The sequence below is a fragment of the Temnothorax nylanderi genome, unplaced genomic scaffold, assembly GCF_030848795.1.
Source record: "Temnothorax nylanderi isolate EJ_2023f unplaced genomic scaffold, tnyl_v1.0 TNYL_tig0247_pilon, whole genome shotgun sequence".
NCBI classification, from domain to species: Eukaryota; Metazoa; Arthropoda; class Insecta; order Hymenoptera; family Formicidae; genus Temnothorax; species Temnothorax nylanderi.
In genome coordinates this window covers 181,423-207,265 of record NW_027249309.1, presented here as the reverse complement: position 1 = coordinate 207,265, position 25,843 = coordinate 181,423, and the positions used below count along the sequence as shown (strand labels likewise).

Genomic DNA, 25,843 nt, shown 5'->3' with positions numbered 1-25,843 from the left:
AACAAGTAGTCGCGCTCCTTTTTCCGGTATTTATGATAATCTTGAGACACAATTACGAGCCTTAGAATCGCTGGGAGTGACAACCGACATGTGTGCTGCGATGTTATATCCTTTAGTGGAATCGTCACTGCCTGAAGATCTTTTGCGTGTATGGCAGAGAAATCCGAAAGCAATCAATTCTACCACCTCGAAGCAACGCCTAGATGAACTAATGTCTTTTCTTCATGCGGAAGTAATGGGCGAAGAAAGGATCGCTATGGCAATAAGTGGTTTTGGCATAAATGATGATCCAGCAAACAAGCAGGATAAATCGAAGAAAAAAATTAAGAACAAGCCGAAAGAAATCGCTACTGCTGCAGGGCTTCTCTCAACTAAAGAAGATAAGTCACCCTCTTGCATATTTTGTGGGCAAGGTCACGAGAGTGCTTCATGCGGACAAGCTAGAAAGATGTCATATGAAGATAGATACAAAGTTGTTAAAACAAAGAATGCTTGTTTCTACTGTACAAAGACGGGTCACAGCTTCAAATATTGTCGATATAAAGGCAAATGTGAATGGTGCGGTAAGAGACACTTGCTACTTATGTGTCGCAACACGACATCGAGTCCATCTGAGAAAGACAGTCAAACACAGGAACTTGCCAAGAATCAAGAACAGTCTACGCTCGCTAATATTTCTCTCACAAGTGAAGTATTTTTGCAGACTCTCTGTGTAAAATTATTTAGTCAAGGCAAAGAACGAGTGGTCAGAGCAGTTTTTGATACGGAATCGCACAGATCATACATTCTGGACCATTATGCTGAGGAACTGGGTTTTGTAGTCGTAGGCGAGCAGCAGATCGTGCATATGTTATTTGGAGGTTCGAAGTCTAATCCATTACTACACAAAGCGTACCGAGTTAGCATGCGGAGCATGGATAGATCATATTCTTGCAACTTTATAGCTTTAAACCAGAAGACGATTTGTGAGAAAGTCCCTTCTATAAGTAGAGGACCTTGGCTGCAAGAGTTACAGCAAATAGGAATACAGCTCACAGAGACGTTGACAAAAAAGGCGAGCCGATAGCTGTATTAATTGGCGCTGATATTGCAGGAAAATTGCTGACCGGTAAACGAAAGGAGCTTAAGTGTGGAGCCGTAGCGCTAGAGACATTACTTGGATGGACATTAATTGGAAAAGTAGATGCTCCACCGAAACAGAAAGAAGACACGACGCTCATGGTCGTATCCATGTTCACTCGTGAAGAGAACATTACAGATTTGTGGAAGCTAGACACGTTGGGTATCACGGATCCTATTTTAAAGAAGACAGAAGATATTCATCAAGCAGACGTCAGAGAAACTTTTCGGCAGACCATCAAGATAAATACGAACGGTCGATACGAAGTATTGCTTCCTTGGAAGGAAGACTACTTACCCTTGGCGGACAACAAGAGTTCGGCGATAAAACGACTTGAGTCTACGACCAGAAGACTTAGGACTCAAGATCTGTATGATGCATATCAGCAAGTGTTCGAAGATTGGTTATCGGAAGGCATCATCGAAAAGGTACCGGATAAAGAAGTAAAGAATATGGCTTACTATTTACCTCACAGGAGTGTTATCAAAGAAAACAGCACTACGAAGATTAGGCCAGTGTTTGACGCATCCGCTACAGGAGAGAACTCACCGTCACTCAATCATTGTCTTGAAACGGGCCCTAATTTAATTGAACAAATTCCGAGAATTCTACTCCGTTTTAGACGACGCAAGATAGGAATAACTGCAGATATACGAAAGGCTTTCCTGCAAATAAGCATTTCACCCGAAGATAGAGATGTATTACGTTTCCTTTGGTGGAAGAAATCTCATCCGGAAGAAATGGAAGTATACAGGCATCGTCGAGTGGTTTTTGGAGTTTCCAGTAGCCCTTTTCTATTAGGAGCAACTATCGAATATCATTTAAAGAAGGCATTGCATCAAGCTAAAACAGAAAAGGAGAAAGAAATTATTCGACACTTGATGAAGTCCTTTTACGTGGATAACTGCGTAACCAGTGTTGATTCGAAGAGCGAAGCCACGGAATTCGAAGTTGTCGCGAGACGAGTTATGGATGAAGGCAAATTTGATCTGAGAGGATGGGAGTACACAGGTGAAGAAGATAAATCAACTTCGATACTCGGTTTACTTTGGGATAAAGAGCAGGATACTTTGAGATTAACACCTGCATTGGAATTACGCACTACGTTACCGGTTACAAAAAGAAGTATACTGTCCGCAGCTCAACGAATATTCGATCCCATTGGCGTGTCTTCCCCGATCTCCTTAAAACCTAAATTACTGTTGCAGAAACTCTGGTCGTGCAAAATCAATTGGGACAATGAAGTACCGGAAGATGTAAAAACTGATTTCAATAATTGGTTACAGCAGCTTCACTGGCTAAAGGAGTTATGTATTCCAAGATGTGCCTTTCTTCAAGAGGAAAATCTGTCTTTCCATGTGTTCGTGGATGCCAGCAAGGAAGCATACGCAGCTGCCGTATTTGCAAGGACAGAAACTCCGGAGGGCGTGTATGTACAACTTATTCTAGCAAAATCCAGGATAACACCTATAGAGAGAATCACGACACCTCGTTCGGAATTGCTTGCTGCGACTATAGGAGCACGATCATGGCGTTCGATAAGTGAAGCAGAAGATTTTGAAGAAGCAGAGGTTTTCTTTTGGTCTGATTCTCGTACAACTTTAGCGTGGATACAAAGAGACAGACAATGAAACACGTTTGTAGGAAACCGAGTAAAAGAAATACGCTCATTATCTGATCCGAACCAATGGCATCATGTACCCGGATCTTTAAACCCCGCTGATCTACCCTCAAGAGGATGTGGAGCCAAGCACCTAGTGGAGTCACGATGGTGGGAAGGCCCAGCATGGCTGAAGCTTTCTAGGGATCAGTGGCCCTCGTCTGATGTTATTGAGAATGAAGCGGAAATTAATAGCGAGATCAAGAAATCAGCACGCCAAGATAAAAAGTCTTCATTAGATGACACCTTAGCAGTCGGAACGTACATATCCATTCCACAAGAAGAAATAGGATGGTATATGAAAGGACAATCCAGATACATAAGGATAATCAGAACTATGGCTTGGATTCGTCGTTTTGCCACTAATTGTCGAGCTCAGCAAACTGCTAGATTTTCAGGAGAATTGACTACGAAGGAATTCATTGAAGCGGAACTTGTAGTCTTAAAGTTAACACAAGGAGAATCTTTAACAAAGTAAATGAGCCACGACTCAGTACTTTAGATACATATACAGACGAAAACGGATTTCTACGTTTAAAGTCACCTGTAACTAATCGCGATGACGAATACAACTTCCGACATCCTATTGTATTGGATCCAAGACACCCTTTAGTAAAAAAGTTAATAGAGTATAGGCATCGACAACTGAATCATGCGGGAACTCAGACTGTAATGAATGATTTGCGAGAGAGATTCTGGATTCTCACCTGCAGAGCAGCGGTACGTTCAGTGATAAACAATTGTTGGACGTGCAAACGATATAAAGTCAAGAAGGCCGATGCTATTCCCGGTAACCTGCCATATGAACGGGTTAAGGATGCTAATGTCTTCGAAGTCTCTGGTATCGATTATATTGGACCTTTATTTCTTAAGAAGACACAAAAGGCGTGGATTTGTTTATTCACCTGCGCCGTTTATAGAGCAATCCATTTAGAGCTTACGACGTCCCTCTCCACGGAAGCCTTTTTGCAAGTTTTGCGCAGATTTATTGCACGTCGAGGAAAACCTTCCATAATTTATTCGGATAACGGGACTAATTTTGTGGGAGCGCGCAATCTACTTCAGAAGATCGATTGGAAAGAGATTGAACGATACAGCACAAGTCAAAAAATAGTTTGGCGTCTCAACTCTCCTACAGCAGCCTGGTGGGGAGGATGGTGGGAGCGTCTGGTCAGAATAGTCAAGGACTTGTTAAAGCGGACACTGAAGAAAGCTTGCCTATCTTACGAGGAGATGAATACCATTTTATGTGACATCGAGGCTGTCATCAACTCGCGACCGCTGACCCATCTAGCAGAGGATCCAACACAACTACAACCGTTGACGCCAATGATGTTTCTGCGAGAAATTTCCCAGAGCGATGTACCAGATCTGGACAAGATAGATATTAATCTGAGCAAACGGATGCGGTACTGTCAGAGTTTACGTGATGAGTTACGTAAGCGTTTCCGTTCTGAATACTTGGGACAGTTGGCACGACGAATAACCAAAGGGAGCAATGCACCTATAAAAGTCGGAGATATCGTTCTGGTGGCCCAGGATAACCGTAAGCGATTAGATTGGCCACTAGCCCTAATAATTAAAGTTTTTCCAGGAAAGGACGGTATTGTGCGGGTGGCTAAGGTAAAGACGGCCACCGGAGAACTCGTTTGTCCCATTCAGAGGTTGTATCCACTGGAAATGTCAGAGACTAGTCAGGAAACATCAGGACCGAGCATGGACGTAGTAGATCAATCTAAGACGGACGATGAGGAGTCTGCCCCGCAAGATGTTTCTAATGTTATTCGTACTAGAAGTGGGCGATATGTAAAAATGCCGGACAGACTCGGATATTAGTTTTTCCCTCTTTTTATTATTTGAAATCGCAATTTTTAGTTATTAAGCTATGTCGTTTATTTCGTATTACTTTTAAGTTTTCAAAAGGATCCTTCCACCCCTTTTTTGCAACTTAAGGTGGGAGGAATGTTAGGATCGATAAGGTAGATTTTTGGTTCGATAGCGCCTTCTGTCGCGGAATATTGTGATTAACTGGAACACGCCAGCAGACGCGCGCGGAAAAGAATGTAACGAGTAACGCCGAGAGACCATTGTAAAACGTTTGCAATAAAAAGCTTTCGTAAAGGAAAATAGTACGTCGAGTGGTTTTATCCGACCAAATCAACAGCCGACTGAGTATACGTCACATCACTTGGTGTTCTCAGTTTGCAGTAGGGCCACGAGGGGTTTATGATCCGTTTAGAGTATGAATCTTCTTCCCCAGACGAATTTATGAAATCGTTCGACGGCTGTGACGAGCGCGAGGGCCTCTTTTTCGAGCTGGGAGTAGTTTCTTTGAGCATCGGTGAGGCTCTGTGACATATGATAGACAGCACGCTCATGGCCGTTTGGGTCTTGTTGAAGAAGAACGGCGCCAATTCCAGTGGCACACGCATCTGCTGCCACTATCAGCGTTTTTGATGGATCGTAATGATCCAACAGGAGAGGGCTGAGCATGACCTTCTTGATTTGATCGAAGGCAAAATCATGAGTCTGATCCTATGACCATGTGCGATTTTTTCGTGTGAGATCTTCAAATGGCTGTTTCATTTCATGCAGATGAGGGATGAATTTGCCGTAATGATTCACCATTCCTAGGAAACTTTGTACCTTCGGAACCAAGGTAGGTTTTGGCATGTTCGCTATGGCACTGGTTGCTTCTGGATCAGCTGATATACCATGCGCATTCACGATTGAGCCTAGGTATTTGATTTCTTCCAGACCAAAGCGACATTTTTCAGCTCTGAGTCTCCATCCTCTATCTTGCAGGCGTTGGAGAGTTTTGGCCAGACGTTCGTCATGTTCCCTGCGAGTACGACCTCTGACTATGACGTCATCAAAATATGCGGACACTCCTTCGAGACCTTCGAGTGTGTCGTCCATAGCTTGTTGAAAATCAGCTGGTGCTGTTTTGAGGCCGAAAGGAACGCGTGTGTACCTGTAAAGTCCAAATGGTGTTACAATAGTAGTGATCTCACGGTGATCTTCGTCAATTTCAAGTTGGAAAAATGCGTCGCTAAGATCCAGTACGCTGAAAAAACAATTTCCGTTAAGCTTTGCATTGATATTATCAACAGTAGGCAGGGATGCCTGTTGCTGATTAAAACGCTGTTGACACCTGTCGAGAAGTCCCCACATACGCGTAGTTTGCCATTTTGCTTCTTTACAATGACGATAGGCGATGTCCAGTTAGAAGTTACTACAGGTTCAATGATGCCAAGAGATTCGAGACGTTTCAATTCGGCGAGCAGACCTTCCATAGCATACGGGATCTGCCTACATTTTGACTGGCCTGATCGAGCGTCGCTGGCAATATTAAACTTCACTTTGAAATTGCTACAAGTTCCTAAATCGTCGGCGAATAAGGTCGGAAAGTGTTGAAGGACGTCCTCGAGGTAAACGTTGTGTTGCGATGTGATCCCCTGGTCACTCTTCAAGAGGTTAGGCGGCTGTTCGTGCATCTGGTGCATGCTTGATGCCCTTGATGTCGGCGAAGTTGCGCGCTGAAAGTCTAACGCGGGACTGCCCGGATGCAGCTCGGATAACGGCGTTGACCATAAGTTAAGGTTATTAATGGCGTTAAGACTGAATAGGTTAACTCCGTTGCGCGACGCGACATTAATATAAACTTTACCTTCGCGGCCGAGTGCTCGGATCGTACAGTAGAATCTGCCGATAATGTCAAGTTTACTCCCGCCGGCGTGTTCAACGGTATCGCTAGATACGAGTTTTGGTGAACCGATACGAATCCAGTCTTCCTTACCGATTACCGTAATATCTGATCCGGTATCGTATTGTAGTGTCACTGTTTTGCCGAGTAAAAACGTCTGCACGTATTGTCGTCTGCGTTTATCGGCCGCGGAAAGCGATTAAGTCACGACGCTTTTTGCAATCGCGGGGAATTCGGGCTGTTCCTGGACGCTAGAAACACTTGAAACGTCTGAGCGACATACCTTCGCGATATGGCCCTTGCCCGAACACTTGTAACACACCGCTTCGCGGAAAGAACACTTTGCTCGCGGATGAGCGCCACCACAGCCATTGCACTTAGTCGCAGATGATGGCTTGGCTTTCGACGTGTCTGCTTCCGGTGTAGATTTCCGGTTTGATGCTTTTTTGTCTTTGCGTTTCGATTGCGCGATATTTAACACGGAAATTTGAGAATGCTTAGTCGGATTCTCGAGCGTTTTTAATCCCGACGCGACGTTCATATGAGCTTCGAGCTCGGCGACGACATCTTTAAGAGACGCGGCTTGGTTCTTTTCGATGACACGATGACGCGATCTTCTTTAATTCGTCGTTATCACTAGAGAAACAAAACGATTGCAGCAGCAACAAGATACGAAGATTATCGTCAGTCAGATTGGAACGGTCGAAATCGGCGGCATGACGATTGATACGATCTAGATGTTCCGTAATCGGAGTTGATCTGTCGTAACGATAATTAAGTATTTCTATGCGACGACGAGTAATAGGAATCTTGTTGCGGAAGAGTTCCTTTAACGTCGTTATGAGATCCCCTTGAGTTATAGATGACGGATCCGTAGGTGCGACGTGATCCACGAGCCTATCGAATTCCGTCTGCCCGAGCTTGTCCAATACAAGACGTGTTTGCATCTGAGGTGGCAAGGACGAAGCTTCCGTGACCACAGTGTACTCATGGCGTAGCAGCCATTTTGCGAACGGCTTTGTTTCGTCGCCCGTACCGTAGTGGTATTTCTCTACATGTGCACTCAGATGATTGTACATGTCCGAATGTGATGATGTGTGCGCTGGGGATGATGCTTCGCCTCTTTCTTTGTTGAGTTCAAACTGTAAAAGGCTGTTTACAGCCGCTGTGAGAGCCTTGATCTGTCTTGTAGGGTCGGCCATCTTTGTTGCGGATTGCACTCGTTCTCACTTCGTTTCGCGAGAAAGACAAGTTACAGCCGCAGCGCCAATTGTTAGGTCCGTCGCGATATACTTTAGTATACGGGATGACGGGGAAAGGACGAGGGATTGACGCAACAAGGTACACGAAGCCGAGACAGATATTGTTTACAATTACTATAAGTTTAATGTCGGACTGAATACAATAAGTCATAGCGTAACCGTGCTCAGGCGGGGACTGATCCGGGGACCGGTAGCTCGCGCGCCCTCCAGTGCGGCGCGACCACAGCGCCGGATAGCGTCGGTAACGATACCCAACAATATATATAGGGCGTTCTTTGTCAAAAAGGCCACTCCCCCTGTTCACTTCAATTTTTGAGATAAAATGCTCTGAAAAGGCTTAAAATTTTTGTTGAAGTGACCATTTTTTGATGCCATATGTATGGCCTTTTTGAAAATTTAAAATGGCGGACCCAGAATCGCGACTAAAATGGAAAAAGCCATTGAAAAAATTAATGGTATTGTGAATAAACGTGCAGGATGTGAGTTAAATATTCTTTACAATTAAACATAAAGACACTTATCGATTATTGGCTGAATTGCAACTATAGTTAATTAACTTGTTGAAAAAGCAAAGTCAAAGCAAAAGCTAATAGTCGATTTTAATGGTCTAATATTCAACTTTATTCAGAAATCTTTCCAAGATCAAGTGATCGCTCTGACATAAAGTTATGTACAGAGAATTGTGGGAGGAATAAAAATTTTGCTTGCAGATTGCTATCAAAGTAATATTACAGACACACACACACACACAAGGTATAAGTCCGACCGTACAACCTCCTCGTGGTGTACCTTGGGTTTACTATAATGCCGGCGGCATACCTGATATTTTTGTGGAAAATTTTTCAAAATGCAATAAAACAACGAAAAAAATCGTAAATTAATTGATTAATAAGCCGTTTTAAAGGGCAGACAAATTCATGCTAATAAGTCGCAAAAAAAATTTTGCAATACCGTAGAGTCGTTTGACTTCGCAAAATTTTCGAGGTATAAATTCTTCTTGAATTACTCACCTTTTTTTACGTAGGAGAAACCCTCATGGGTAACCCCGCCCCCTGGGAGGGGCGGGCGGTTATGCCGGACTCTTACCGGCTAAAACTCCTTCGGAATAAGGATTGGCTCTGAGGAGCGGGGCGTGTCGGGCTTGGTCGGGAAGCGGGTTTGGCTGACGTGCCGGGCCTGGGCGAGGTGAACCGATCGGCGTTCTCGCGCCGGTCCCGGGGATCCGAGCTCGGTCCCGTGCCTTGGCCTCCCGCGGATCTTCCTTGCTGCGAGGCTTCCGTGGCGGCGCGAGCCGTCGTGGTCGTCCTCTTCGGCCGCCATTCAACGCTCAGCTCAGAACTGGCACGGACTAGGGGAATCCGACTGTCTAATTAAAACAAAGCATTGCGATGGCCCTCGCGGGTGTTGACGCAATGTGATTTCTGCCCAGTGCTCTGAATGTCAACGTGAAGAAATTCAAGCAAGCGCGGGTAAACGGCGGGAGTAACTATGACTCTCTTAACACAACACCGTACACAACACCGTACTTCACCTTGGGGGGAGTGTTGATCCCGCAAAGATCCCCTGTCGATATCTGGGCGTACCTGGGCTGCATGTACGAAGGTGCTACGGAATTTGCCAATGATCCACCCCTAGCTCAGTCCATCGAGCAACTCACGAAAGCGCCTCTGAAGCCGCAACAGCGGCTGAGGCTCTTGCGTGACTTTCTTCTACCACGGTATTATCACCGTTGGATAGTGGGAACAGTCACGGCCAAAACGTTGAGGGGTGTTGATATTTTGGTGCGCAAAGCCATTAGACGGTGGTTACGTTTTCCCCATGATGTTCCTGCTGGATATTTTCATGCGCCGATACAGAGTGGCGGGCTTGGTGTGCCTCTACTCAAAACTTTAATCCCTATTTTGAAGTTCGACCGACTGCAGCGGTTGTGTCGCAGTACTCTGCCCGCGGGCCAACTGTATTCCGTCTAGAGCGAGAGTCTCCCGAGGTCGTGATGGGCGCGAAGTTCGTTGTCGTGCTGGTTGTCCCGATGTCGAGACGCCGGCTCACTGCGTTCAGCGTTGCTTCAAAACGCACGGAGGGAGAATCCTACGGCATAACGACCTTTGCCGTCGAGTTGGTGGCTTCCTACAGCAGAAAGGATGGCATGTCGATGCGGAGTTAGCCTATTCGACCTCTGCCGGCCTGAGGCGGCCCGACCTGACCATTGTTAAGGGTGATGAGGCAGTGGTCGTTGACGCGCAGGTAGTATCCAGTGAAACTGCGTTGGAGGTGTCGCATGACCGCAAGGTGGAGAAGTACCGATCTTGTGATGATCTGGTGGACCGGGTGGCGGAGCGCACAGGAGTGCCGCGTAATAATGTCCGTTTCACCGCCATTACGATCTCATGGCGAGGTGTCTGGAGCCCTAGGAGCGGGGGTGAGCTGCGTAGTTTGGGCCTAACACCTGCCCAGCTGCGTACGCTTACGACTCGGGTCCTCTGGGGCTCATGGCTAAATTGGAAACGATTCAACGGAATAACAACCCGTTATATGCCGGGGCGGAACGTTACCGCGATTAGTGTTGCACATCGGAATGGCACGTAGAGTTGGGTGCCTCCGCATCAGCGGACGAGTAGTAAAAATGTGTGTGTGCATGAGTAGTAGAGTGAGAGCTGCTAGACAGCTCCTTTTAAGCACTTCCAGGGTGTCCGCTGCAACACCGACAGCAAACCACCTTGCAATATCGTTGCAGGTTTGAAATGACTGTCCATATTGCAGTCGTTTTGCCTTTAACGAAACAAATAGCCAAATGCCTCGTCATCTAATTAGTGACGCGCATGAATGGATTAACGAGATTCCCACTGTCCCTATCTACTATTTAGCGAAACCATTGCCAAGGGAACGGGCTTGGAAAAATTAGCGGGGAAAGAAGACCCTGTTGAGACTGGGTGACCTACTTGGTGTCTCGGGATAAAGAGGATACGGCCTTAGAGGCGTTCAGGCATAATCCCACGGATGGTAGCTTCGCACCACCGGCCGCTCGACCGAGTGCGTGAACCAAATGTCTGAACCTGCGGTTCCTCTCGTACTGAGCAGGATTACTATCGCAATGACTGGTCATCGGTAGGGTAAAACTAACCTGTCTCACGGGTGGCCTACTTGGTGTCTCGGGGGGCGCCCCGGGAACATTTATTATAGCATCCGGTGACGCCTCACCACCTGGCACCGACCAGGTGCCCCTACTCCCTGGGGATCCCGCGGAAGCGTGCAAATACACCGCCCTCTCGCGGAACCCCCAGGCCACCGCCGTGTGCGTCGATGATGGCGCACAGGGCAGGGGTACCAGCCTCAGTTGCGGCGACAGGGGACCACCACCCCATCGCCGCGCCTCCTAGGGTGTTGTGCGGGGGCGTGGTCGAGGCTCAAGAATCCCCGCTTGAGCCCCGGCCCTCGCAACCCGAGAGAGGGAGATAAAGGGTAGCACCCCAGTGGTGGGGAGCCAACCCAACCCCTCCCGCGGGCCGCAACCCAGGGGGCCCGAGCTCGGGACCGTAGTCCCGAGTTTCAGCCCCCCAGCGGCCAAGGGGAACGCTAGTGGTGGAGACCCCGTAGGGAGTCCACCCGAGCCCCCCCCTGACCGCTGCTTCTAACCTCATCCGGGCGCATAGGAGGCGGGGTCCTCAGACCCCGACCCCCCGCCGCCCACCTTCACATCCATCGGGAGAGGGGAAACCGCCGCCCGATCAAAGACCGGGTTCATCGGTGGCCCCGTCTCCCGAATCCCTCCTGATCCCGGCGGGTACAGCTCGCCCTCCCCCCAGCCGGTGCCCAGCCGGCAGCTCCAAGTCCGCACAAAGCGGACATCTTGGGGCCCCCGCAGTGCAGCGGCTGGCTCGGTGGGATCTCTCACCGCAGCGATAACAAAGATCGCTGCGGTCCACCGGGGCGGTGCACCGTGCCCGAACGTGTCCTACGCATAGGCATCGGTAACACCGCAAGGGGCGGGTCCGGAGCAGTTCCACCCGGACCCTGCTCCAGCCCACCCAGATTCCCGGCTTAGCCGCCGCCGCAGCAGCGCCCAATGGGCATTGCGCCCATACCACTCCCATGCCAGTGGGGGACCTCCGGATTTCCCCGACCCGGATATCCCCCACATGGCATTCGGCAACCTTGGCGATTGCCGCCGCAATATTTTCAGGGATAGCAGCGTCGTCCAGACCCCCAATGCGCACCTCCGCGCTCTTTGAGGGCCTGGCGGCCTGCACCCCCGTCTCCGCAAGAACCTCCCTCAGCCGAGAGGCCAGGCGATTCGCCCTCCCGGCCGAGTCCTCGCCAGGGACCTCCATAATGAAACCCCCAGCGACGCCTCTCCTCATACGTACGCCCTGGGTGCCGATTTCCGCGAGGGGGATCTTCTCCCTCGCAGTCCTCAGCACCTGGGCGTAAGTGATGTTTTCCCCTTCTGGGACCGTGACACTCACGGCAGCCCTTTTGGGGGGAGCCATCACCTTCCTCACTTTATCCGGTTTGTTACCAGTTCGCCTGACTTGGGGAGCAGGAGAAATCCTGCCCACCGATCTCCCTCTTTTTCCAGAGGGCCGCTTCCCCCCGGGCCGCAGCTCGAGGAGGAGGCGGTCCACCAGAAGTCCCTTCCCTCCCTATGGCTTCTCCCCGGCAAGCCACCTTGGCCTGAGAAGCAACCCCTCCTTTCTTAATGAGGGAGCGAACCTCCCTCATAAACCCAGCAAGTTTACGGTCGAGGGCCTCAACCCGAGAGTTCACCTCTCCCTCGGGCCCCCTGCCGCCTACCACCCCAAACTCCGGGATTTCAGTTCCTTTCTCTCTGGTACGGGGCCCCACCTGCACGGGGACATCCCGTCTGTAGTGTCTAGTATACTTTCAAAAAGCGGTTTTATTTCGGGGTGTCCTTCCCGCCTCTCCAACTCTACCTCCATTGCGTCGGGGGAAGACAACCCCCCGGACGACAATTTGTCCTCCAGTTCTCTGACCTTCTTCTTAAGGTCAGAGATTTCCTTATTCAATACGGATCTCTCGCGGAGATCCGCCTCCCTCCTCTCGCACGATCGTGTGAGGACCCCCTCGAGTTTAAGAGCGAAGGCGTCCAACTCCCTTTTTCTGCGCCAAAGTTCCTCAAAGATCTGCATGATCATCTCCGCCCCATTGTGCACTCGTGACATTCCCGCCTCATAGTCACTCACAATGGGAGGAGTAAACATGATCACCTTCCCTCTCAAAGCTAGGTCGGCAAGACTGAGACTTGCGATCCTCCTGCTACTCAACTCACCCTCGAAAAACGTCTTTTCGTCAACCTCCCGCTCCGACATAGCAGCCCAAATTACCTCGTCCCTCATTTCCCGCATCCCTTGGGCGATAGCTGGTGCCACCTCTGAGCACACCCTTAACTCAGCGGCTATCCCATCATTTAATGACGACGGGAGGGGAGGTGGGACGCCCCCCTCTCGCCGGCCCCTGAGCGTCCGATCGCTCTGGGGCGGTACGTCTTTTCTTGTCCTTTTGTTCATCATCCTCTTCTAAAAAGGAGATGTGAAGTTTATTGTTGTCGCTTTTCCGCGATGCCGATTGGTTCTCTTGCTGCGCTTACTTCATTTGCAGCTGTCATTGTATATTTTGACAGTTGTGTGTATCAAGGAGTTAATAGTGTAATAGTAATAGCATAATGTTAAAGCTAAATAGCGCGCGCAAAGCGCGCGTCTGTAGTGTCTAGTATACTTTCAAAAAGCGGTTTTATTTCGGGGTGTCCTTCCCCTAGGCTGGTTGTCTTCACCGTGACTAACAAGCCCAGCCTACCCGAGCTCGGGTACCTCGGGTTCGCCATACCCCTATCAGTGACGCCTCCCAAGAGCCCCTAAGAGCTCCGAAGAGCCGCCACTGACCCCTGGGGGGGGGGGGGGGGGGTAAATTACTCACCTCGCTTTCTAGTGTAAAGCATCTTCGGGAAAAATCAACTCATGGAGGTGAAAGTAGAGGCTCCACTCTTTAAAATGATCCCATGAAGATTGTTGTACGATTTTTTTTCACGAAGTTACAACAGTTCAAAGATCGACAATTTTCTTGCAATAATTTAGTGATCCTTTAATTTAATTTTTCTTTAATTTTTTTCGATATAAAGATTTTATTGAAAAAAATGATAGAAGCACCTTAAAGAGAAAATTTTTACCTTTCTTTTCTTTTTTTTTAAATTAAATATTGAGCACTACTCCGTTCGTCTTCTGTGAGCAGTCAAAGTCAAAATGACGGTTTTTGCTTCAATGTTTAATAACGCGGTGAAAAAAAATCGTACAACGATCAACAAAAACGCAAATCAAAGGTAAAGATTCACTCTTTCGAAAGCTGTAAATTACATTTGTTTGCAATTGTTAATTCACGCCATGGAACCTTGCAAAGTTCGTATAAAATTTTGAGATTTAACGGATCTTCATTTGTATCCGTGTAACTTCGTAAAAAAAATGAATAAAATTATTTTCTGATAACCGGTCTAAAAAGTAGAAACTTCAATCTTTAAAATGCTTTTTGGAACATCTTATTATGATCATTTTTGACGAAGTTACACTCTCTTGAAATTTGCCTATTTTTCGAAGGCAGAATAGGTAATCCTCTAATTTTGTGCCGGAGTGTATATATGTATATATGATCATAATAAGATGTATGTATCGTAATAAGATAAGAATATATATATATATATATATATATATAAATCTTTCAATGGGTCACTAATGGTTAGAAGAATTCTTATTAGAATTTTCATTTTATAACAAATATGTATAATGATTTATATAGACATCATTGAAATATCGATTATTTGGAGAAATATCGGAATAGAAGGATAATTCTTTTAGTTTCGTTTTTATTGATGTGTCTTCATAAAATAACTGTATAAAAGGTTACATCTCACTGATTTTAACACTATTTAAATATGTTGTAGGGAAAGTTTTTCTGAGTAATTCTTTGTAAGAAAAGTGTGGAGGACGGCATTGATTTAGAAGATATAACAAATTAAAATTTTACAATTTTGATGCTTCTTTTAGGTATTATAAAGTAACATTAGGAACAGTGAAGTTTGTGTACGTGTATTTCTTGTAGAGTAGACATGGAGAAAGTGTTTGTTTACATTTACGAGATAGATACAGAGTCATAGATATTTTGTCAATAATATAATCAGTTTCACCTATTTCTCGCAGTTTGTTAACAACTTATAACATGCAACTATACAAATTTCTGAGTCTTGTGTGAATGACTGAGAATATTGTGTCAGTAAAGGAAGTAATTTGCTTATATGTGTACTATCTATACACATATATATCAGCAAATTACTTTCCTTAGTACTGATACAAACTATTATATTTCTCAGTTATATTTGATAATATCTTTTTAATAAACAACAAGCTAATATCTTGTAACTATGCACCCCTAAAATGCATCGTCTCCCGGTCAACACCAGCCGGATGCCGCCCGACCGATCATCCGTCGGGCGAGGACAGGGCGCGGTGCGCCCACCTTTTTAAATCTCACAAGTAATAATCGTGTGCGCAAACATTAGCGGCTCGCGGCAGCAATATCCCCTTGGGGAATAATATAATTCGGGGCTCCGATAAGCGCCGACGATAGCCGATCTTCGCCGAGTGCGAGAGCGCGTAATTCCTCACCGCTCCGACCGGCGCGCGGCTCGCACAAAGATCGGCTACCCCCACCGAGTCTATCGCTCCGGGGGGGGGAGGTATAAAATATCGGTGTCGCGGCAAAAGATTTCACTTCTGTTCGAGACCAGCATCAGCTCCGCTGATCCCGAGAGAAGAATACCTTTCCCGACTTCCTAGGGCGGCACGACAACGGGGTACAGTGCTCTGTGCCTCGTCCAAGAGGTCTTGGTAGTCACCAGAACTCCATCACGTCTTAATTCTCGGTTGTGACGGCCAAACGGGGTCAAGGACACTCGGCCTCCTGACAAGCACTCTTGTCACTCAAGCTCCGGAATTCCCGAACCGACCGGCCAGTTTCATCCTGACCGACCGTTCCTTCTTTTCCGGTCTTACAACCGCGGCTGGCGTTCTTAAAGACCACTGTAATACCGCGCCGTATGCTTTTGCATAGTCCGCTGTAAATATCGCGTTTCGTTTTGTAATACCGCGCCGTATGCATTGGCATAACCCGTTGTAAATATCGCGTTCCGTTTTGTTTAAAAGATCATTGTAATACCGCGCCGTATGCATTGGCACAACCCGTTGTAAATATCGCGTTCCGTTTAAAAGATCACTGTAAGACCGCGCCGTATGCATCCGCATAAACCGTCATAAAATATCGCGTTCCGTTTATACGTATGCGCCCGCGTTCCTGTATAAAATACTGTAATATCGCGCGCTGTATGTGTCCGCGTAAACTACTGTAAGTATCGCGTTCCGTTTCCGTCTAAAGATCACTACAGTACCGCGCCGTATGCATCTGCATAACCCGTTGTAAATATCGAGTTCCGTTTAAAAATCACTGTGGTACCGCGCCGTATGCATCCGCATATCCGTTGTAAATATCGCGTTCCGTTTAAAGATCACTGTAATACCGCGCCGTATGCATCCGCATAACCCGTTGTAAATATCGCGTTCCGTTTAAAAGATCACATTAAGACCGCGCCGTATGCATCCGCATAAACCGTCATAAAATATCGCGTTCCGTTTATACGTATGCGCCCGCGTTCCTGTATAAAATACTGTAATATCGCGCGCCGTATGCGTCCGCGTAAACTACTGTAAGCATCGCGTTCCGTTTCCGTCTAAAGATCACTACAGTACCGCGCCGTATGCATCTGCATAACCCGTTGTAAATATCGAGTTCCGTTTAAAGATCACTGTGATACCGCGCCGTATGCATCCGCATATCCGTTGTAAATATCGCGTTCCGCTTATACGTATGCGTCCGTATAAACCGCTGGATTAAACCTGCATATCATTTACTGTATCATTGCGAGTATTAATTATTATTGCGAATATTGAATAAACTGTGTGTGTGTGTAAATCAAATACTGATTACTGTTTCTGGGCCTACCTATCGAATTCCTGATTCGGCGAGCTAGTCCGCGTTCGATTTCTCAAAACGGCAGGTCGTTATAATCTTTTTTACTCATTATCACAGCATATACAAACTTTAATGTGTTATACTTCATTTTGTTATATTTTCTAAATGCCGTCTCCCACTTTTTTCTCACAATCAGAAGAACCTCTCCTACAACATATATTTAAGTAGCTTTAAAATCAGTGAGATGTAAACTTTTTTATGCAGTTTTATTCTTTTTATATTGCACATCTCATGTTTGATATAAATTCAAAATTTATATGGACCAGTTTTTTAAATAAATACTGTATGTTTATGTTCATTTATTTTTAATGCACATGTATTTATTAACATTTTTGCAAAATGAGTACAAAGAACAAAATGAAACAAACAGCAAAATTGATTTACAATATATTGACAGCTAGAGAGTTATATAAACGAGATCAAGCTGAAGCAAACAGAGATACTCGATTACAAGAAGCGTTTAGCAGACTCCGAGACAAAGTACTGTCAACATCAAAGCTTATTTGAAGCCGTCCGTGCGGAACGAAATCTATGCACCAGAAACCTGGTTGAGACGCAAGAAGAGGTACGAGATTTAAAAAGCAAGTTGAAGGTTACAAGCCAGCAGATTGAGCAATTGAAGGAAGACATTGCAATAAAGGAGGGCAATCTTGTCAAGGAGGAATTCTGTAAGCTATTTCAATTTATTACCTTCAAATTCAATAGCAATTGTTTCATTTTAACTATTAATCTGTTTACTAATTTTAGATATAATTATTATACTAAATTTAAGATATATAATAAAAATATTATTTGTTATTTTGTATCTTCTATCATGATTTATCAGGATTGTCTATTTTATCATATTTATATAAAGAGAACATATACATACATATATGTTGTAACTTTATATCTATTGCTCTATTTTTTGCTTTCTCATAGAGGAAGCTTTGTTTTAATAAAACTCGTATATGGACCTTTGATCGCATATAAAGCTAGGTCTAATCAACCAAATTATAAAGAATTATATATGAAATAGAAAAGACCGAAGAAAAATTGTTTTCTTAGTTTTCAATGCCAATATGTTCAGAATGTTCTAAAACGTCAAAAAATCGCAATTTATATTCATTTGATATAATATTTTATATCTAATTCTTTACTACAGTCAAATAAATAATATAGACGTAAAGCAAATAAAAAAGTATTGTATTTCTATATTTTATTTTTATTAATATTTACATAACTTCTCACAAAAATTAGAAGAACACTTAATTTTTCTCAGAAAACTAACTTTTAAGTTTGTGCTACGCGCGGAAGTACATCATATAGTTCAGTGCCTATATGTCAATTAAATAAAAAATTAATAGCAAATCAACTCAAGCATCCCAAGTATGAACATTTAGACGTAACAAACTTATCTTAAATTTATTTAGGGTAACTCCGGTATATGTATATGTCGTATTTAAGGAAAACTTAGGACATATAAAACTTTAAAAAATTATACCAGTTTCCAAAAAATTGGTCCATTAATGAAAAATTAAACCAACCGTTGTCATCCCTAAAAAATTCGAAAAATTTTAGCACCAGTTTCAAGAAAATTTATACATTAATGAAAAATTAAACCCATCCCCGAAAAATTAGAAAAATTTTGGCACCAGTTTCAAGAAAATCGGTCCATTAATGAATGAGTAGTTCACGGTTGGACATTAGATACTTATTATTTCCCGAAAAATTACGTATTATTTCCCGAAAAGTTAGAAAAATTTCGGAACCGGTTTCCAAAAAATCGGTAACGAAAAATAATACATCACCGACATCCCTGGAAAATTCTACCCCTGTTTTATATATAATTCCATAAGATTCGGTCCGTTAACGAATGAGTAGTTCGCGGTCAGACAGACAGACGGATAGACATACAGACAGACAGACGTCAGGTACTTATAATAATAGATAGGCAAAATTCAAGCAGCTGTAACTTCGTTAAAAATAAACAGAATTTAAAAAAAAAAGCTTTTAAAGCTTAAAATCTCTACTTTCGAAAGGTCACTATTATTTTTTAGTTTCTGTGAATTTGGTAACTTTTACATATAGAAAACTATGAGCTGAACAAAATAGAACATTTTCTTCTCACTTTGTGGGTCTGTCACGTGCACAAAAAAATCTACGAAAATTTTCAACTTCCTAACATGAAAGCTTGAAGTTTTCCCTACAAAATCTTTTTTTTATGTTTCTATGATTTTTTGTTATCGAGTTATCGCGGTTTGAATAAGAAATGAGCATTTTAGCTTTGATTGCTCATAACTCCATTAAAAATTATCACACCGCAATTTAAAAAACAGATTCTTAAAGTTGAAACTTTGCTCTATCAAATGCCTATAATTGCCAAATGTTTTTAAAAAACATGTAGACATGATGCAAATGGATGAAAATAATGGAAAAATTAGCGATTTTTCCCTTTTTTATTTTGACCCAGAAAACAATTGTGCAGAACAACAACACAAATTTATTCTTTACGATCTTTTGTACTTTTAAGTACCCTTAAAAAAATTTGCCAAATAGCTATGAAATTTTTTTCGTGGTGCCCACTATGGTTTTATGAGGCAAAACCTACGAAAGATTGTGAAATTGCTTAAGAACGTTCTGGACGCACCGTCCCAACCAAAAGTATGCAAAAAATATTAAAAACATTAATATTAATTCTCCAGGGATCCAAAAAATGTATATAACTAGTTACGGCACATCTAATAGAATGTAAAAGACGTAGATTTAGTGACTGTAAGTAACTGTTACTACTATTTTTTTTTAAGTGAAACTTTTTTAGGCACGGTAGTGAATTCGATTCGCGACACGAAAAAGCGTCACGAATTTTGCGACACGAAAAATGTAACGAAAATTCGACCAATAGACGTACGGCATTGGCGAGACGGCTCCTTCTTTTGGCACGGTACTAAGTTCGATTTTGCGACACGAAAAAGCGACACGAATTTTGGGAAACAAAAAGTGTAATAAAAATTCGACCAATAGGCGTACGGCATTGGCAAGACGGCTCCTTCTTTTGAAGTGAAACTTCTTTAGGCACGGTACTGACAATGAGTTCGATTTTGCTACACGAAAAAGCGTCACGAATTTTGCGACACGAAAAGTGTAACAAAAATTCGACCAATAGGCGTACGAAATAAAACTTCTTTGGCACGGTAGTAAGTTCGATTGTGCGACACGAAAAAACGTCACGAAAAAGTGTCACGAAAATTCGACCAACAGGCGTACAAAGTGAAACTTCTTTTGGATCGGTAAGTAAGTTCGATTTTGCGACTCAAAAACGATCAGGCGTACGGCACTGGCGAGACGGATATAGTGAGAACTGCGTGTAACACATTTTCGAGTTGCGGACGGCTGCGTGGAGTGACTACTTAATTCCGTTGTATTGTTTTTGTATTAATTTCAGAAAAGTTATGGCAAAGCCTTGCCTTCAGAAGTTTCACTTCTAACGCGCGTGGCGACCACGCGTTCATTTTTTTCAAAAAAATCTTGAAAAAAAGAATTGAAAATTGTTTCAAATTTTCTTGTTATATTTTGGTTTGTTAATGATCTACTTGTGTGTAAAATATCATTATATTGATAGCATTTTTTAATGTTCACACTTTTTTGTGTAAAACGCTATGTAAAACGGATATTAAAAAACTGATAACTTTTTATCTAAATTGTGAATCGATTTGTTTGGCCTCAAACTTTGAAAGAGAATACAGAATATGATATTAAATTTTAATTAACTTCATAGCTTTGACAAACTATCCAGAACATCCTTGAAGAGGGTATGCAAAATTGAGGTTTTGGGAACTGTTAAGGGAACGAATAAATCTTACAATAAAACTCCCAAAACGTAATTTTCTTATGTATTTTGAGTCCTTTCAGATAGCTGGCTCAAGATTCTGACTCAAAGTACGTAAGAAAACGTGAGAAAATAACGTTTGGGGATTTAAACGCTTTTACGTTTTTTCTTATTTCCCTTTACTTATTTCCCTTTACTTCCCTTTACTTATTTCCCTTTACTTTCCACGTTTTCCCCGCTATAGACGTAATTTTTATGGTCATTTTTGGATTTTTTTAACTCAAAATACATGAGAAAACGTAAAAAAATTACGTTTGGGGGTTTAAATGATTTCACGTTTTTTTCGCATCTTTCTCCATTTTCCACGTTTTCTCAGCTACAGACGTAATTCCTGTGGCTATTTTCGGATTCTACGACTCAAAATACGTAAGGATACGTGAGATTTATTCGTTTTTCTAACAGTTCCCAAAACCTCAATTTTGCATATCCCCCTTAAGCAATTTCACAATCTTTTGTACATTTTGCGGCGAAACTTCCAAAAACGTCCATGCTCTGATTTAAATAAAACTTTGTAAATAGGTTCCTTTTAGATAAAAAATACATATACTAAAAGGATTTTTTGCGACTCCAAAGTTTAGCAACTTTTTAAATATTTTTTCACATCTTTTCCTTATGTCCTATATATTATTGTACAGTCTATCATTGTTTGTGTTAAAAAACCAAATAAAACCAAAGAAATAATGTTTAAATTAATATATTAATTTATTTATATAAGAAATAGCCACTCAATTGCCGTTTGGCAATTACTCAATTTTTTGGCCAAAAAGAATCATTTTAAATGGTTATCCGAAAAACACGTTTGCACACAGCTCTTGTCGTGAGCGAATTAACTTAGTATATTACAAACCAACATCATTGGCGAAACTTCAAAAAATCAGAAACGTTTTAAACCCATGTGACAACTCGTCTCGCGTGAAAAGTGTATGCGTGGAGGCAGTAGGTTCCGCCCCCTGCGGGGGGCTCCACTATTGTTAAACTAAACACATAGTGTGCCTTCAAAGTACATGCGTGGGCTTTCCAGGCGTGGAAAGTTGTAAACCCATGTGGCACCTCGTTTCGCGTGGAAAGTGTATGCGTGGAGGCAGTAGGTTCCGCCCCCCCCTGCGGGGGCCCTTATGAAAAAGTACACTCAACTTTGATGGTTAACACCCTTTGAGTGTTAACTCTCAAATTTGGGCGTAAGTTTAGTGTTTGTCATCAAAGTTAAGTGTCAACACTTAAATTTAGGTGTAGATTGAGTGTTGACCATTAAGGTTTAGGTAAGTTGTGGGTTTAATCCTCAATGATGAGTGTATATTGGGAGTTTATTCTCAATGATAAGTGTAGGTTGGGGATTAAGCCTCAATGTTTAGCGTAGGTTGGAGATTGATTCTCATCGTTGGATGTTGGTTTGGTGTTAACAAGGTGTTAACCATTAATGTTCTATGTCGATTTAATCTGTGTCGCCATGCAATGATCCCTTTATCGTTGGGTGTCGTTTAAATGTTATTGTGTTAATCTTCGTTAAGTGTTAATTGACGGCTTGGTTTATTGGAAAAGTTTTTCAGATAAAAGTTGAAAGGTTCGAAGGGGGCCAATAGACGATCTTATTGGATTTTGGATCTAGGGCCTGTATTGAGCCCAATAGGGCCTAAGTCAAATTTTTTAAATGAAAACCCCTATTTTTTATTGTACCATCTTTCTCTATTAATTAATTTGAACAACTTTTGTTTGAAAAATTCTTTTATTTGGTTAATACTTTTTGAGATATTCAAGGAAAACTTGGTAACTTTTTCAATATTTAGCTTGTGATATCTTGATGATTGTTTGCCAGAGAAAAAAGTGGTACAGAGGATTTTTTAACTTAATTTTATTTCAAAAATGTGCTGTTGCAATAGTATACTCCAATTTTTTTTAAATATTTGTGTATGCATCTTCTTGGAGTGTTTACAAATATTTAAAAAAATTAGAGTGCTATTGCAACAGCATATTCTTAAGACAAAATCAAGTTAAAAAGTCCTCTATACCACTTTTTCCTCTGGCAAACAATTATCAAGATATCATAAGCTAAATATTGAAAAAGTTGCCAAGTTTTCCTTGAATATCTCAAAAAGTATTGGGCAAATAAAAAATGTTTCAGACAAAAGTTGTTCAAATTAATTAATAGAGAAAGATGGTACAATAAAAAAATAGGGGTTTTTATTTAAAAAATTTGACTTAGGCCCTATATTGAGCTCAATACAGGCCCTGGATCCAAAATCCAATAAAATCGTCTATTGGTCCCTTTCAAACCTTTCAACTTTTATCTGAAACACTTTTCCAATAAACCAATACTTTCTGAGATAATTGGTGGAAATAATTGGCACACGAAATAAAACCTTATTAGTAGTTATAGTAGGGGAGTTCTAAATAGGGAGCTCTGAGGGGGGTGAGGGAGGGGGGTATCGGATTTCGCGGGGGGGTGAGAGGAAGGGGGAGGGGGAGGGGTATCGGGTTACACAAGGATATCAGATTACAAGGAGACAACGCGGGGGTGAGCGGGGGGGATGGCGGGGTATCGGGTTACACAAGGATATCGGATTTCAAGGATATTGGATTTCAAGGATATCGGATTACGCGGTGAAGGGGGGGCGGGCGGGATGACTCATGTCCGGTATGACTCACCGGGATGACTCACCTGCACAAGTAGGGCGCGGGGGGTCCGCGGTCGCGCCGCGGGGTACGTTCGCAACGACGTCGCTAGGCGGCGCACAATGGGTAAGACTAACTCGATAGCGCACTGCGTAGGAGCGTGTTTTGTCGATGATGCATCGAACCTGTCGGAACATGTTCGTCGTAAACAACATTTTTCTAGGAAAAGGGGGTGTTATCGCGTAGACTAAACAATTTCGCACTGTTTTTTACGACGCAGTACGCTAAACAAAGGAAAAAATGACGGATCGACGATGATCGACCGCATCGAAGCGATGATAAAATTTAGGTAGGGATGGACATGCACGCAAAGAAATTACATCGTTCATTTAGTTGTAAAAAAAAGCCTGTTTATTTAACTCTTCTTTTACACAATATGTCTTACGTACTAAAAAACTAAAGCTGCGAGCTCACAATCGATGAGCTGATTTGTATTGAACGCATCGCTAGCGTATATTACATTCGACGCTTCCTTAAGATCCGTTACAGTGGACGCGATATCGGAGAACTGCGCAAACTTTGCATCGACTGCCGCAAGTATTCTGACCAATCGATCAAATCTTGCATCGATGCACCGATCGAGATCGAACATACGATGCAACGTCGATTCGGTCATCATCAAGCGTATGTTTACAGATTCGAGACGTATGAGTTTGACGTTATTAACCGACGTACAAACTCTCACCGTTAGCGGTCCAACGTTTATAAAACTATGGATATTTTTGTAGTCATTGCGAAAGAAATTCTGAATGTTTCGTCGTTGCTCGTAGAGTGCCTTCCACGTTTCGAGAGATAACAGCAGTGCCTTTCCTCGATGATCTCCAACGGCGATCTCCACGTAACTCGGTGGGCCCACGTTGATACCAATTTCGAGGAATTTGTATCCCGTAGCTGTCAACGCGTATCGTCTGCCGAGTATACGAACCGCGCGACGCTCCAACGAAATGCTGTATAAAAGAAATGAAATTAATTTTTTTTCGTAAGTATTACAATTTGCAAAGATATAAAAACTGGGGGAGGTTCTATATGTTTTTTTCTTAAAAGAAACTTACCTATTACATCTGTTCTCACACGACTGAGTTTCAACGTCGTGAATCGGCACGTAATAATTCACGGCATTCACGCGTTTTCCACCATTGTTGCTGTTGCTGCTGCTGCTGCATCCTTCAAAGGAGAACATTTTTCCTCTCGGCTCTGAGAAGTTGACCGTCAGTACAAGCGATCGCGACAAGACTGGTCATATAAAATTAATCGAGTATACGCGACAATTCCAAAAGTAATAATGTGGTGGGGAAAAAAGGGGGGGATTAATGTTCATAGAACTGCGCGGTGGATTATTTTTTTAGGAGAGGGGGAAGTAAAGCCTACTCTAACGGTGATGATGAGGAAGGGGAAAGGGAGTAAGAAATAAAACATTATAAAAAGTTATATATAATTTATTTTTTAATTCTGGCGATCATCGTTATACGTTAACAATGTATTTAATTGGAAATGGACGTTGGCGTCGCGCGCGACCACCAGTTAAATAGTTTTATTACACTTTGTAATGCGCAATTCTTGACATGTTTTCCGCATCGCATAGTATTGGTGTCATCTAGTTTATTCAAAGATTCGATATCTTCGTAATGCGCATCCAGAGTCTCGACGATTAGGCTTTTTCTCGCATAATTCTCCAGCAGATCCACCAGCCATTCTCGTTTCTGACATCCCTTGACGTACACGAGAGTCGGCATCTCGTCGCCATTGTATCTTGAGTATTTTGATAGTAGGCTCCAACGCGAGACTTCCCACCAGGGAATTGTTGTCGTTGCGCGATCGTATCAAGATCAATTCGTGACGAGCGTTGATCACCACGCGTTTGTAATCCACGCAAAATCACAGTAACAAGTTGATTGGTACGCAGAAATTGAAATATCCGTTCGCGTTATTCTGTGGATCCCAGCCCGCGTTTCTCAGGATCACGCTTCTGTCGGACGATACCGTAACGTAGTTCTTGAGCGTGCTGGTTATTCCTACATTTCTGCAGTGATCAATCTCCATACTGTCGAGCTCGTATCGAATCTCGTCGAACATGAACGCAACGCAATTAGTACCCAGTACCACGTTATCGGCTTGACCGGCTGCTCTGGTCACCGTCAATGTTCCTTCGACGTAGAGAAAACTTTCGCACGGCAACGTATACGTATAACGTATCCTGCTGTTGTATGGGTATTCGTATCTCGTCGCTATAGTCAAACGTTGTGTTGGCGTACGGGTTGTACGTGTGAGTCTCGATCTTGACGATGCGATCGTCAAAGACCGGCTCGCCTCCGATGTTGAGAATTTTAGTCATTGTTCAGATGTTTCGCACCGCGAATCCCAGAGATTGTAAAAACTTAACGTTCGACGCGTTGAGCTTCTTTCTCGTCTCTTGTTTAACGCCACCGAATGTCGACTTGACGATATCGTCGATCGGTGCAGCCGTAAAGAT

The 25,843-nt window shown here is 43.4% G+C and overlaps 1 protein-coding gene across 1 annotated transcript in view; it reads left to right on the top strand.

Annotated features, from left to right (window-relative positions):
- LOC139779876 (cilia- and flagella-associated protein 58) overlaps positions 1–25,843 on the top strand; it is a gene marked incomplete at its 5' end in the record, with an annotated part of 247,623 nt that overhangs the window by 67,993 nt on the left and 153,787 nt on the right. Inside the window, one exon of the mRNA XM_071718355.1 lies at positions 17,233–17,503. Within this exon, the coding sequence (XP_071574456.1) occupies positions 17,233–17,503 (271 nt within the window). The remainder of the gene's footprint in view (positions 1–17,232; positions 17,504–25,843) is intronic.